The following is a 14,861-nucleotide window of genomic DNA, read 5'->3' on the forward strand; positions in this document are numbered from 1 at the left end:
ATGTCAGACGAACCTTTCAATGCTCAGAATTTTATGCCCAGAATATGAGATGGTTTGGGGGTAAAAAGAATTTATTAAATCCATAAAAACAGACATTACAATAAAACCAGACATCTGCTAAACCATACATATAGTACACGGATATGTATATCAGTTGGGTGTTCTTCTCAAGGATGTCGTAGTGCGAACTGATTTTCTGATTGTGCGGCAGAGATTTCCTGAGGATGGGGAGGACATAGACTCTTTGATGTTTACCAGCAGTCCCCGCTTCGGGCGAGATTGTCCTACAGGGTTACGGGTTAGCTTGGCCAGATCCTCCTTCACGCCATGCAGTTCCAGCTCTCTTTCGGCAAGCTCCCTCTGCAAATGCTCACTTTCTTGTTCCTGTTGACAATAAGACCACAAGGTGTGAACAGATGAGCACAGCTCTGGGTGTATTTGTGTTCAAGGACCACCGTGTTAATATACCTGATAGTTGAGCCTATTCTGTAAGTTTTGAACCTCAGCAAGTTTCTCCATGAAGCTCTCTCCAGCTTCCTGCAGAGTCTCGTTCAACTCGCAGATGCGTTTCTCTAGAGATATGATTAACTAGACAGAGAGAAACATTATTTTTAAAACTATACACAATCTGATTATTTATAATCATTTAATGTTGTGTGCCACATCAGAACTACAGACAGGTGACAAATAGAAAAATCATTGGCCCTGTTATGCTGCATAAGCATTTGGCTGACATGGTGTGTGTCAATTTGTCACCCTAGATATAATACAATTATTCTGACTAACCACATTCAACTGATGAAGCATTTACATCCTGATAAGAGTGGCCTCTTCCAGGATAACCCCACTCCCCTATCCACAGGGCATGAGGGCTGACAATACTTTGAGGAGCATGAAAATGAAAAAGTCATGTACCACAGTCTTCATGGTCACCAAATTAACTTAATTGAACACCGTTGAGATTTTGGAGTGATGTGTTAAACAGGGCTTCCAATCACCATAACCACCGTCAAAACATTAACTGCAGGAATTTCTTGTGGAAGGATGGTGTTCATCATTCCAGTACAGTTCCACAGTGTCGTAGAATCTAAGGCTAGGAGTACTGAAGGGCTTCTGGTGTCTTAACACCTTTCATTAGTTTTTCCTTTAATTTGTCACATGTCTATGGTTGGATTATATGGATTACAGCATGGACCCACTGCTCAGATAAAGGGTGATCAAACCAATTCATTTACACAAAGCAGTCTGTTATTAAGAGTATGACTCAGGAATCAGAACATATACAGCTGTAATATACTCCACCTCTTGTTTTTCTGCACACACTTGTTCCACAGCACATTTCTCCTTGTAGAGAAGTTTGAACCGCTCAGAATCTAAAAGGAAACAAAGGTGATGTCTGATGTTCAGGCATTGAAAATGGGTCAAAGATGTAGCCACATGTATACAATCAACTAACCGATCTCCTCTGTGCTCGGTTGCATCAGGTCAGTCTGTGTCGAGTTTTCCTGCTGAAGAACCGATGCAGAACCATGTTGCTTCCGTTCCAATTCATTCACACGCCTCTCAAGCTCCTAATCAAACAGGAAATGTTCAATCAGTGAGCGATAAAGTATGGAACACAAGTCAGTAATTGAATTCCACTTAGTAAAAGTAGGCACCTTGGCTCGGTCCTGCTCAGCAGTGAACTCATCTAGCGGGACGTATTCTTCTTCTAGCCGTTCCAGGGCACACTGGTAGGCATGCTCCTTCAGTGCCTCTTTATACATCTCAAATGTGCTGTCCATTTTCTCCTCATAGCTCTCCTTCAGGTCTGCCATCTGACGACTAATAAGTAAACCAACACTTGTCAACTCACTTTCAGAATTAGGGTCTTACAGTTGGCAAAGAAAGAACAATATAGGTCAGAATATTTTTCTTCTGGCCCATTTGAGCAGGACTATATTTGGTAGGTCAGGTCACATTTACCAAAAGTACCAAATCATAAATAGCCATCTGCTTAAATCCCCTTTTACTCCAGCCACAGAAACTGAACTCACTTCTTTCCTGCTCACTCAGCCTCATTGTGCCCAAGTTAAATAATAATAAAAAAAAAAAGTTAGAGTAAAAGCTTTAAGTATATAATAGTAATTTTTAAAGCAAAAGGGATCAGAGTGGTTTTCATAATTAAGTTATAGCAAGAGACCTACTGAAGGTTTCTATAAATATACTCAACATTTGCTGCCATTTATTTTTTGATTTTCTGCAACATTTGAATGTTGGATCCCAGGTTCAAGTTTGTTTTTCATTCAAAAACCTATTTTCAGTCCTTCCAGGATTTTGAAATCGCAGAACGAGTGCCATATCATGATTTTCCAGATTTGGGCCAAGAGTCATCAAGTGACATCACAACGCACATTCAGCTAAAGTGCTCCATTCTATTTCGCAAGCATTTAACATGAGCACAGTTGAAAAGGTCTCATTTACCAAACATCACTGTGAAAGATAATTCTGTGCAAAAAAACCCAAAACAAACAAACAAACAAAAAAAAAAAAACCGAACAATTTTGTGCAATTGCAATTTTGCCAATTCAAGTATTCCACTAAAAAACTCTGCAAGTAGCATCACAAATGGTGAAAAAGGTTGCAGCAAAATCAAGCTTTGTCTGGCCGCAACAATCGCAAAAAACTCTGTACAGATTGTATTTTGCATTTTGGAAGCGTTATTTCAGGGCTCATGGACCAAATCGTCGATAAATCAATTACAAGCGAAAGTCTTTGGAATTGATAATTTAATTTCAATAGAAACATTAATGAATTGTGCAAACCTTCAGGAGACATTCAAGTCTTTCTTGCACAATTTCACCCTTGGTGCAATTAATTCATTTATAACCCAAATACAAGTACAGACACACCTGTGAAGTTCTTCAATCTCCATGCTTTGCTGCATCATGGCATCACCCATCTCTTTGCGGATCTGAATCTCCTGCAGCAGATTTTTCTTGCGCTCAGCCAACAGCTTTGCGCGAAGACTCTCCACCAGATTCAACAGTTCCTACACGCACACACGCACACACGCACACCTCAGTGAACAGGTTTTATTTGCCCTTTAAGGCAAATGCAAGAGCACACACAAACACCAGAAAATTAGAATATTGTGAAAAGTTCATTTTTTTTTTCTGTAATTTATTTTTCATATATTCTAGATTCATTATACAAAGAAATATTTCAAGGCTTTGTTTTAATCTTGATTACAGCTCATGGAAATAAAAATTCCAGTATCTCAAAATATTAGAGTAAAGAATTTATAAGACAGAAATGTTGACCTTCTGCAAAGTATGTTAATTTATGCGCTCAATACTTTTTCGAGGCTGTTTTTGCACAAATTAGTGCATCAATGCAGCATATGGCATGGAAGCAATCAGCCTGTGGCACTGCTGAGGTGTTCTGGAAGCCCAGGTTGCTTTGATAGCAGCCTTCAGCTTGTCTGTATTGTTGGGTCTGGAGTCTTTCAGATTCTCTATGGGGTTCAGTTCAGGCGAGTTGGCTGGCCAGTCAAGCACAGTAATACCATGATCAGCAAACCAGTTACTACTAGTTTTGGCACTGTGGGCAGGTGCCAAGTCCTGCTGGAAAAGGAAATCAGCATCTCCATCAAGCTTGTCAGTAGATGGAAGCATGAAGTGCTCCAAAACCTTGGCTAAAAGCCATAATCAAGATTAAAGCCAAAAAAAGGCTTGAAATATTTCACTTTGTGTAATGAAGTTGGAATATGTTAAAGTTCCACTTTTTGAATTAGAGGAATCAAGTTAACTTTTCCACGATATTTGAGTTTTTTGAGATGTACCTGTATGTTTGATTTATTTATTTTATTTATATACAGTGTTGCATTATAAAAGCTGGGGTTATAGTGTTACAAAGATTACCTCCTGGGGTAATATTGACATATCTGCCTCTTCATCACCATCAAACAGCTCATCCTCTGACAGGTAGTCATCCACTGCCTGGCTGTCAAGTAACCCATTTTTTAGTAAAGGCTTTCCATCTCGACCAAGCAGGCGTGGCGCTAACGACTCAAGAGAGCGAGGTTGGATCACCTGAACCACCTGGCAGGCAAAAGTTTACTTTATTTTTAACTGCAAATCATTTTAACAGTTCCTGTAAACCTCCCATCTTTCCTTGAAATGCAGGAATTTTCAGTTAAATCATGCAGACAATGCTTTCTAGTATTTTGGGCACTGTAGAAGTACCTCTTTGGCCACAGCAGAGAATTTCATGACGTGGAGAGTCTCATCATAAGTTGAAGCACACTGATTGATGTTCACAATCATGGAAGCCCTACCACGACCGCAAAACACTCCCTGGAAGAGGCGGGTCAGTTTGCTTTCACGAAACGGAATGTAGCTGTTCTTCGCCCTAGAACAGGCAGATAATGCTTATCCAGGTGAAACCGTCATGGCGCAAGACAATGAAACCCAATATCACAGTACTAAATATATCGTGGTACATACACTTGCAGTGTAGTTTTTATTTATTTATTTATTTATTTTAAAAAGGATTACACCCTACATTAGTTCATGCAAACAGTAGAATGTAAAATCAGGCAACACATAGGACTAGTGATTGGACTCATTTCCACAACACCCAACTACCTCAGCATATCGGCATATATTGGACAAACTACTGCACATCTTGCACCTTGCAGAGTCACGCTGTTTCTGCCACAGATCTTTGTATCCATTACATAAAAGTTTTTATAGTTTTCCTTTCCTACCTTTATAGAAGTAAGTTCTGGTTTATGTACATTCTATTTTTTTTATCTGACCAATAAAATTCATTTGATGGTCATGACAGTTAGGTGAAATTATTCTGTAAAAGGTGTTATATGATTTTAATAGAATAGGTTAACATGCTTTAATTCTAAGGGGGAAAAAAGTTTTTCCACATACTGTACATTATTGCAGTCTGTCTGAAATGCTTAGAGTCGAGGTTTCTCCAAATCCCCTCCTTCCAAAAAGCCCAGCACGCTCCGATTGGCCAGCTGACCCATTGCATTATGATTGGCCTAAAACCTCAAGTGAGTGTCGGAACTGTAACACCCCTTACAATAGTTGCAAGCTTCAGCTTCCAAGGCTTCTAAAGCAATTATAAAACAATTATTAAATGTCAGTTTTACTGCACCAGTTTGAGCCCGAGTCAGATTCCCGAAATGTGGATGATCGAGCAGATCAATCAGAACCAACTGTGCAAGCACTACTTGAGCAGAACGTGGTAAGTTTTTATTTTGTAGCCCTTACTTTTCAGACATGTTAATGGTTTAATTTGTCTTCACTTGAAGTGACAACAAAATGCAGTTTTAAAAAATGTAATTAGTTAAAAATGTTAGGGCAGCATTATGCAGATATTTCAAATTGTGACAAAGACGTTTGCAAAAGTAATATCTGGCCTTTGATCGAGACGTTTTAGGCAGGTCTGGAGTAGTGTTCTTTGTTAGATAGAATAAATGCCTTTGTGGGAAACTGAGCTTTGTGACTCATCTTATAGATCTTATACATGAACACACACATATGTCGCACACTAAAGGAAAACATTCAAAAGAATCATATGAACTCACTATTGATTCTGAATTACCCCTGCACTGCATATTTGAGTGCATGTCCCTAGTCATCCCACTTTAAAACACTGAAGAGTGTGTTTAGGCTAACAGTTCCTTCACAAGACAACAGGTAAAGCAAGGAAAGTCCAAATATGCAAGGTAGGGGTAATCCAAGACCAGGGAATGGGAGCCACTACTGCAGCATATTTGAAGGAAATGTCATCCACCCCCTTAAACACTGGATCAGCAAACCATCACACTCGTATATTGTCACAGTGTTCAATATGAAGCCATTTCCTCCCGCAGAACATCCGTACCTTTCACCTTGGTTGTTGCGGAGCCCTGCAATGCACTTTCCCAAAATCAGCAGGGAATTGTTGATGTTTCCAGCTTCCTTCAGACGCTCCCCAAATGTCTGAGTCTTGTTGCATCGCTCCGAACCAGCCAGGTCACACAAAGAAAGCCTGGGGAGGGAGGGAGAGCGAGAGCGAGATAATTTTTTAAAAAAATAATAAAAAATTTTTTTAAAAAAATAAAAATAAAAAAACCCACACACAATCTCATATATACCATTCACAAACAGCCAGCATAAACAGTTTTAAAAAGGACAAACAAAAACTTACTCTGATATTCCCTGGACATCAGCTCCATCAATGCGCATCAGCTTGATGGAAAAGATGCTGTGGCTAGGTACAAAAAAAGTGTCTCCTAAAACCAGGTACAACTCCTTTTTAGGCCAGTACAAGACTTCAACTTTATGACACACACACACACACACACACACACACACACCATGGTGAAACAGTACAAGAGCTTATAGAGATGTGACCGTTACCTTCTGCTGGATGACTGATTCATTTTGGTGGCAGCTGCACTGCGATTCTTGTTCCCAACACGTAGAACTTTAGATGCCTCTTCTGTGCTCTGTATATTAACCCACCTCAGATCTACAACATACAGAGGAATAACACGGTCACATGGGGCATGACTACACCAATTTTGTTTCATATGTGCTGCACAAGCAGTCATTTCACTGGCCTCAGGGTTATACAAAAGTCTAACAAAAACAGCTGGAAATATATATACATTATATATTTTTATTTATTTATTTATCTATTTATTTATTTATTTATTTATTTATTTATTTATTTATTTATTTCCAGGATCAATTTATTGTTATATGCCTTAAAAACCCTCCCTTCTCATGATGTGTAATGGATGGGCAGCGTATGAAAATTTAATTACTGCCCGTAGTGATCAAAATTGCTATAGCACATTAATTGCTGGCCAGTTCTCACAAGGGGCGATAAACAATTACAAAAGCATAGTAACCTCTAATATAGGAATTCCCAGCACTGTCCTCACACAAACGCAAAGCAGCACGCCTCTTCGTCCTGTTAGAGAGCGCAGGCTGTAGCAGGTCATACACTTGCTCATTGTAGATCTCATAGTATGCAACCCACAGCGAGTAGACACATTGTAAATCGTCGACGACTCCCTCCGCACTGTCCACTGTGAGATGGGAAAAGAAACATTAAAATGCTTCTTTTTTTATTTTTATAAGCAGACCACATTTGTGATATTGTAATATTACATGTCTGATCATAAGAGACTCCAGAGAAAGAGAGACTGTTGATGGAAGAAGAGGAAGAGCTCCGTCTCCTGCTGGTTCTTGTGGACTCCGAGTCCTGCAGACACAAATAAAATAACATTTTGTAATCTATCCTCATTAAATGTAAGGTCAGTGTGCACAATTTTAAATTGGAATATTACAGGAAATTGTTTTCATACATTTTATTTAGCCATGGAACGTTTGTGTTGGTACCTCTTTCAGCATACTGAAGAGCGCAGTCTTGGCAGATTTCTCCATTTTGAGCTGATCAGTGTCCAGTTTCTGCACATCCGAGTTCAAGTACGGCTTCAGGTCCATTTGTTCATACAGCCGCCCATTGACATGCCTGAACACTGTGTCAAGGGCACGCGGCAAAATACCAGGGTCTTTTGGAGAGCCTGTACTCACACAGACACATCAACAGAAGTAAGAAGTGTTAACTTGTACATCACAACAGGCACATAGTTCCACACAGGCAAACACTGACAATCACACTACAGAATTGAGAACAGAAAAGGAATCAATCCTCATTACATGGTGTCTGAAAGGTATTCTATGATTAATCTATACACTTTAATACTTTTATCCCAACTGAAAGGCAAGTAATTACTACAATACTCCATGCCTTGTATGGTATGTGTCTTCCCAGCATTGGTTACTCCATAGCTGAACACCAGTGCATTTTTGCACTGCAGAAAGTCCTGAACTTGCGATCTAATCGTTCCATCAAAGAACTCCGCCTGAGTTGACTCTGGTCCAAAAATCTACATCATAAACATACCATTTCATGAAACTGCATGGAGAAGGTCATAAGAAAGGAGTATCAGTCTTCAGTAACTAGTCAGTACCTTGGTGAAGCCAAACTTGTGCACCTGCTGGCCAATGCCTTTTTCACTGAACTTCATAGTGGCAGAGCCTTTTGGAGCATGAAGCATAGCAGTTTCTGCACTCTCAAACACCACACAACCCTGAATACAAACGAAATATGCTTTTTACACCTTTGGTTCTCACAGCAGTCCTCAAGGCCTTTTGAACAGTCAACATTTTCACTCTATCCCAAATCATACAACACTGGGAAACGAAAAACATGGAGTGCCAGAGGAGCCCTGAGGCCTGGTTTGAGAACGACTCATTTAAACAACATTGGAAACAGCAAGGCCAGCAGACACGAACCTGGTCCTCATTGTTGTCTAGTTCCTCCTTACTGAATGGACGAACTCTGAGGAAAACTCGAAGCTGCTGCTCACATCCATCAACAGACTCATTCTGCAAAGACCCACACAAGGTAAATTTACCAGGACTACTACACACAAAGGAAGGTTTAATGGCACCATCATTACCTGTGAAGTAATGGATGAAAGGCCAGAAAGTTCTGGTAATGCAGTGTGGTGAGGATCACACGCTGTTGACTCCATGGCCACCAAAACCGTGCCTTCGTGTGTCAGGTCAATAGTTGCTGCCATGACTGTGACAAGAAATGACTAAAACACTTATCTCAGAAATGAATGCACATGTATGTTTTGTGCTTACCAAATACCTTCAGAAACCAACAAACCTCTTCAGCTCCAATTCATCTAGTAATGACAAACTGCTTTTGTTTAAAATAGCTAGATGGAATCAACACGTTTAGATTTAGACTCAGTAGAAAACCTCGAACAAAACAGCTTTATCCACTTTCAGTGATGAGACAAAATCCCACCCCAAAATGCCACCTAGCCAATTATGTGTGAGTTTCAAATCCAGTCCTCCAATCAGAGCTGAGCATTAATCAGCTACTTAAGTGCGAAGGTTGCAACTATCTGACTCCGCTGAAGCATTACTGACACTTCACAACTCTTTGTATACTAATTATTTTATAATACTTAATTCTTTCAGGATGAAGCTAATAATAATTGTTATAATGTATGTATCAACCTGCATAACAGGTGAGAGGACTATACCATAGGACAGGCCTAACTATTTAGCAAGTGAGTCAAATTACCATGAATTAGAGATGACACAATCTGAGACCCAGAATCAGTGTAGGGCCAATACAAGCAAAAAATGGTGGATCAGTCATCAGAGAAAAAAAATAACATTCAATCCTGTAACAAATAGAAAAAGGTTGGAATTGGATTTGGGGGAAAGGTTTTTTTTGTTGTTGTTGTTTTTTAAAAAATAACTGAATATTTACAGAGATGTCTCTTTTTTTGTTAGGATTGATTTTTATTGTTTATTTTTTATTAGGGCCTGAACACAGATGGTGTGAGGCTCTACTGGATCTGCTCTGATTAATATTATTATTAGGGCCTGAGCACCAGAGGTGCAGGCGGAGAGCGGCCTGCACTGAAGATGCAAAGCCCTATTGTTTTGGATGTGTTTATTATTATTATTATTATTATTATAATATTATTATTCTATTTAGCTATTTCACTCATTTTTGAGACATTTGTGATGCCTCAAAATGAATTAAATTCTGCATATGCATCATACCTGGCACAAATTCAAACAATGTAGTAAATAGGCTTGGCCGTGGTTAAGCAGCTCCATAGCGCCCCCGAACAGCGGAATGGAATTTGATGAATTTTCTCAGAGGAGCACAAGATTTGGTATGGTCTTTGCACTCAAGATGAACGATGACCTTCACTCGTTTGTATCCGACTTCAGCCAACAGAATGTCAGCCATGCTGGCTGGAATGTGGGGTTTTTAAATGTTCCCACAGCATTTTCAGAGGCTTATAATGGCTGGAGAAACAACTTTTCACCTGATACTGCAGTTTAGCATAAGTGTGACTGTTGAACTCCATAGCACCACCTAGGTTTTGAACATAAATTTGACACCCTTGCAGTACATGACAAGTCAGTGAAAATTGGTGTACTCATCACACTTTGCTCAAATTTGATAATTCTTTGGTCACTTCTTTTACGTTTTAGTCAGTTGACTCCATAGCACCCCCTAACGTTTCAGAATGAGTTTTGTTGTGGTTGCCACAAAGTTTGTCTGACATTTACGAATTTTGGTGGAGACACTGACCACATGATATAGGACATATTTCCTATTGGTGTGTATTAGCTCCACCCAACAGTGTCACCATTTTGAAAGTTGCGTTTCTTCATATAATTTCAACTCCTTCTACAATGATAATCAGATTCAGTTTAAATGTAATTATTATAAACTCAGACATGTTTTATAAATTGTGAAGGAATAGTGGATATTTTAAACATGGATGTAATGGTGGGCAATAGTTTTAATGGTCAGGAGACAGTTGGTTTGACAGTCATGAAGTTTGGCATGAGAATGAATGTCATCGTACAAATTTTACCATTGGTTTGTGTGACTACACCCAACAGAAAGTTGCCCAATTTGGGAATTTGTGCATTTTTCAGAAACTTTTGTACTCCTCCTAGAAATCTCAGATTTCCTTTAAATTAGGTTGGAATAAACTTCAGATATGTCAGATTTAAAAAGAACCAGGGATTAATTTATAAAGGATCTACCAAAGATCAGACACGTTATGTTTGAACATGCATCAGTGTTGCATCAGACCACCAAGACAAAACCACAGCATGTTCTTTCCAAATGATCTTTTATTGCGCACACATGAATAGTTCAGTGCTATTCACATTGGCAACCCAAAAGGCAGCTTATGCGTCTGCAATGGTAACCTCAACTTCGACACCAGGCTCGATGCTGATGCTGGTGATCTGCTTGACAATCTCAGACGGGCTGTGAAGGTCAATGAGGCGTTTGTGGATCCTCATCTGAAACCTATCCCAGGTCTTTGAACCCTCTCCACAAGGAGTCTTACGGGTGGTGATGCGCAGAGTCTGAAAGGAGAAAGGAAAAATATAAGTTACAGCATAGAACTGATATTCTTGCATTAGTTAAATACCTGCAAATTCCAACATACTGTAATATGTTGGAGAGTTTAATAAAAAAAAAAAGTCTATTTGGACTGAAATCCCTCTATAAGATACATAACCAATTTACATATTCTGTCAAGAATGGCAAGACAACTTTACAAGATAACCTTTCACGCTATTTCACAGAGCAGCTTACATGTCTCATTTACACAACTGAGCAGTAGAGGGTTAAGGGCCCAGCAGTGGGATTTTGAACCCACCACCTCCCAGTCAAGTAATCAACATCTTAACTACTGAGCTGAAACATTCATGGAAGTTGAATAACCACAGGATCAGTGTGCCACACGATCATTTTAAAATGGTACTCGTGAACCTGCATTATTTACCTTGGTAGGCATGCGCACAGGTCCTTTCACCTTAAGACTCTTCTCCTTAGCACCACGGATCAGATCAGCACACACTAGAAGGTACAGTTACATATTAGGGGGGAAAACAAGGCCAAACCTAAGCATAGGCATGGACGTTGGCTCAGAATAGCGTATAGTTTGTAATTCATACACAGAATCATTTTAATGTAGGTTGTCCTCATTGCCATGGGATGCTTAAAAAAAGGAAACACATTTCAACTACCAACCTTTTTCAAGAGACTTGACGTTGCGGCTGGTGAGGGTGATCCGGATGCGGTGAATGGCCACCTCAGGCTCAACGGGAGCTTTGCCAGTGTCTTTGAATGCCTGCAAGTTAGGAACCACCATCAGGGTACTTTCTAGATGTAAAGTAATCTACCACTTCAACAAATCAGTAACACCATCACCCCAACAGAAAGATGTGCCGTTCTTTACATTTAAGGCACTTCCACAGATGTAGCTTTTAGTGTTGGCGAGATGCATTGAGGCAGGACAGTGTACAAGAAACCCAGCAGACCAAAACAGGTCTGAGCATACGAGCCAGACGGCCAAACTCCCATCAAATGCCCAATGTAACCCTGAATCAACCAAAATGTAGGAAGTGAACCAATATACAATGTATTTTGGGTTAAGGCCAGATTTTTTCATCAAGCTGTTATCCTTAATTGCAGTGTCATGGATAATTGGATAACAAAAACCTATACACAACACACTAAATACTTTACACTAGTTACAACAGTTTAGTTAGTTTATGTGTAGCTGGAAATTAACCAGACCAAATATCAGCTCTGATCCGGACTCAAACTGTGTGAAAGTAACAGTGATTAAGCTTCATCTAGAAACACCTACACGTATGTCAAAATACTCAGTGTTTTATTTTCTACCTGTAAATGAGTAGTTCCACAAACTCATAATAGACAAGCCACATAGTGAACTACAGGTTCATAGCGCTTTAATAAGTACAACACTCAATCTACACAGATTTTTTTTTTCGTGGAAGCATTGAGCCAATTCATCAGGATCAGTAACGTAGAATGTTATTCAGTACCCTGAAGCGAAACAGACCAGCCGTTTTCTAATAAGACAAGCTAACCGGCTAAAACGAGCCGCACGTGCATGGAGAAAAACTCATTTATAAATAAAAAAAAAATCCCGATATAATTTCGATATTGTTGCGTAAAAACATATTAGAGAACAAATATTAAAAACATTTACCATAATTTAGTATTCCTGACCGACTTATTCGTAGGAGTGAAACGCGAACAGCGGTGAGCCAGGAAGCACAAACACACCGTGTGCTCTATTCTCAGGAAAAGGGAGGCTCAGCGGCCTGCTCGGAGCCTTATATAACACATCCGGGTACTGCGCGACCTCTGTGACCCTTCATATCCGACCAATAGAAAGAGCAGATACACGGCGGGAGAGAAGCGCGTGAGTAGATTGGCTGATATGGCAAACGATTGACAGCATCTCCGCCCATTGACGTCAGCGTCCAGAAGCAGGACAGAGGGTCAGCGGGTTCACTGGGCGCTTCAGGATATGCGCTCACTGACGCACTGTTAGTCCAGTGCTGACTGCCATGTTGTGTATCACTGCAGCTATTAGGAGAGAAAATATACCGAGTTCGTCCATTTCATGTGTTCATTTCATTCGTTTATACAGTCATTCATCGGAACGATCTTTTCTCTCAAGTTAACAACATTAGCAACTTTGTAAATATATAAAACCCTGGGACCACACACCAAGTAAACAATATGAGCAGTCTAGCAAATGCAGCTCTAGACTCTAGTGTAGTCTAATCAAAGAGCCAAATTAGATCATCATAGGCCTACATAGTCATTATACTGTAATGTTTAATTAATAAATATCACAAAGCCAGGGGGTTCATAAAAGCCATAAAACGTCATTTCAAATAAATACAGATGGCATAAAACCAAGAACTCGTCTTGGGTGAATAAAGAATAAATTTGATATACAGACTACTGAATCATTTAGTTGTTTTGGATTTTCTGCACACGTTCTGGAGCTTTATTTAATTTATTTAATGCAGATTAATGGGATGCTTTTGGTTTCTGTTCTTTTGTTTATAGTCAGTCTTTGGAATGACTAAGGAAAGAAAGTGAGAAATATCATGAAGGGCTCATATGCAACACAGACATTGGGTCAGGCAAAGTTAACAACTTTTAATACCTTAAAAAAAAAGACAATAAAATCAGCTGTGTGCTGCATGTTCAGCAATGACCAAGGGAAAATAACTGATGATGTAAAGTATATATTCTGGACAGGTAACTATGCTGTGTAAAGCTGAGTCATTCAGAGCAGCCTCAGACTCACTCAATTTTAGAGAGAATGTCACTCTATCGCATCATCTCAATGATTTCACGAGAGGACAGCAACATTTTGCACCATATACCATTTTGTCTCTGGACACATTAACTATATGCACTGCATCACTAAGTGCCTACAGCAAGACAATTTCCAAAAACACCAAAAATACCAAAAAAAAGTCCTGGTGAGTGAGGAAAAGAGGGATATTTTGGAACATCCAGATGAATTCCCTGAATTCAATAAAGAGCATACTGCACTTAAAAACAGAGAGACTGCAGTCAGAAATCCTTCAGCACACACTAATGTCACTACATTGCCAAGCCATTAGAAAGTATCTAATGAATACAAGATAATGTAGCAAGTCCTGTACAATTACTATATAATAACAAATATTTACATTATTCTGTTTGAGTGCCGTTTCATTATGTTGTCCATAAATGTTAGAACCATATAGGAATGGACTACTGGTATAATAATAATAATAATAATAATAATAATAATAATAATAATAATAATAATAATAAATCTTTCCATCCATTTGCTGTACTACTTACCCTACACAGGGTCACAGGGAGCCTATCCCAGGGGACTTGGGGCACAAGGTGGGGGACACCCTGGTTAGGGTGCCAACCCATCACAGGGCACAATCATACATCTATTCATACACTGGAAATGCCAATCAGCTTACAACGCGTGTCTTTGGACTGGGGGAGGAAACCGGAGTACCTGGTGAAAACCCCTGAAGCATGAGGAGAACTTGCAAACTCCACGCACACAGGAAGAAATTGAACCCCAACCCCAGAGGTGCAAGGGAAACATGCTAGCCACTAAGCCACTGTGCCTCCCTCAATAATTATGAATTAATTCATCAATAATAATAATAGTAATAATAGTAATAATAATAATAATAATAATAATAACAATAATAAAATGCATTTGCCAATCATAATACCATAAATCATAATCCAGTTTTATTAGATTTATCTATATTGTAAACTGTACTTATGCACATTATGTAACCTTAATATTCCTTACTTCTTTAAGTGCTTACAGACTGAACAAGAATAGAAACTTCATGTCATACACCTTTATAAAAAGA

The 14,861-nt window shown here is 39.3% G+C and overlaps 2 protein-coding genes and 1 non-coding gene across 7 annotated transcripts in view; all 3 read right to left on the minus strand.

Annotated features, from left to right (window-relative positions):
- Positions 1 to 36: 36 nt before the first annotated feature.
- zgc:56231 (KISc_KIF23_like and GBP_C domain-containing protein) overlaps positions 37 to 14,861 on the minus strand; it is a 185,905-nt gene continuing 171,080 nt past the window's right edge. Inside the window, exons 2-20 of one of the 5 annotated variants that reach the window (XM_053681237.1) lie at positions 8,740 to 8,787; positions 8,525 to 8,649; positions 8,358 to 8,450; positions 8,033 to 8,152; positions 7,810 to 7,948; positions 7,398 to 7,582; positions 7,167 to 7,260; positions 6,905 to 7,084; positions 6,408 to 6,519; positions 6,196 to 6,258; positions 5,890 to 6,036; positions 4,227 to 4,392; positions 3,903 to 4,082; positions 2,892 to 3,031; positions 1,659 to 1,824; positions 1,457 to 1,571; positions 1,303 to 1,373; positions 469 to 588; positions 38 to 384 (exon numbers count right to left, since the gene is read on the minus strand). In XM_053681237.1, the coding sequence (XP_053537212.1) occupies positions 151 to 384; positions 469 to 588; positions 1,303 to 1,373; positions 1,457 to 1,571; positions 1,659 to 1,824; positions 2,892 to 3,031; positions 3,903 to 4,082; positions 4,227 to 4,392; positions 5,890 to 6,036; positions 6,196 to 6,258; positions 6,408 to 6,519; positions 6,905 to 7,084; positions 7,167 to 7,260; positions 7,398 to 7,582; positions 7,810 to 7,948; positions 8,033 to 8,152; positions 8,358 to 8,450; positions 8,525 to 8,647 (2,448 nt within the window). In that variant the 5' untranslated portion in view covers positions 8,648 to 8,649; positions 8,740 to 8,787 and the 3' untranslated portion in view covers positions 38 to 150. Of the gene's footprint in view, positions 385 to 468; positions 589 to 1,302; positions 1,374 to 1,456; positions 1,572 to 1,658; positions 1,825 to 2,891; positions 3,032 to 3,902; positions 4,083 to 4,226; positions 4,393 to 5,889; positions 6,037 to 6,195; positions 6,259 to 6,407; positions 6,520 to 6,904; positions 7,085 to 7,166; positions 7,261 to 7,397; positions 7,583 to 7,809; positions 7,949 to 8,032; positions 8,153 to 8,182; positions 8,256 to 8,357; positions 8,451 to 8,524; positions 8,666 to 8,739; positions 8,815 to 14,861 lie in introns of those variants that run through there. The other 4 variants (XM_053681238.1, XM_017472233.3, XM_017472234.3 and 1 more) reach the window with 4 other exon arrangements.
- On the minus strand, positions 10,734 to 12,735 carry rps20 (ribosomal protein S20). Its single transcript, NM_001200154.1, is given in 4 exon segments — positions 10,734 to 10,991; positions 11,414 to 11,487; positions 11,662 to 11,761; positions 12,650 to 12,735. Coding segments are annotated over 4 exon segments (360 nt in total). The 5' UTR covers positions 12,653 to 12,735; the 3' UTR covers positions 10,734 to 10,808.
- LOC124628396 (small nucleolar RNA U54) lies at positions 11,549 to 11,621 on the minus strand. Its single transcript, XR_006982892.1, has one exon. It is a non-coding gene; the product is annotated as a small nucleolar RNA U54 (small nucleolar RNA).

This window comes from Ictalurus punctatus, chromosome 7 (genome assembly GCF_001660625.3).
Source record: "Ictalurus punctatus breed USDA103 chromosome 7, Coco_2.0, whole genome shotgun sequence".
NCBI lineage: Eukaryota > Metazoa > Chordata > Actinopteri > Siluriformes > Ictaluridae > Ictalurus > Ictalurus punctatus.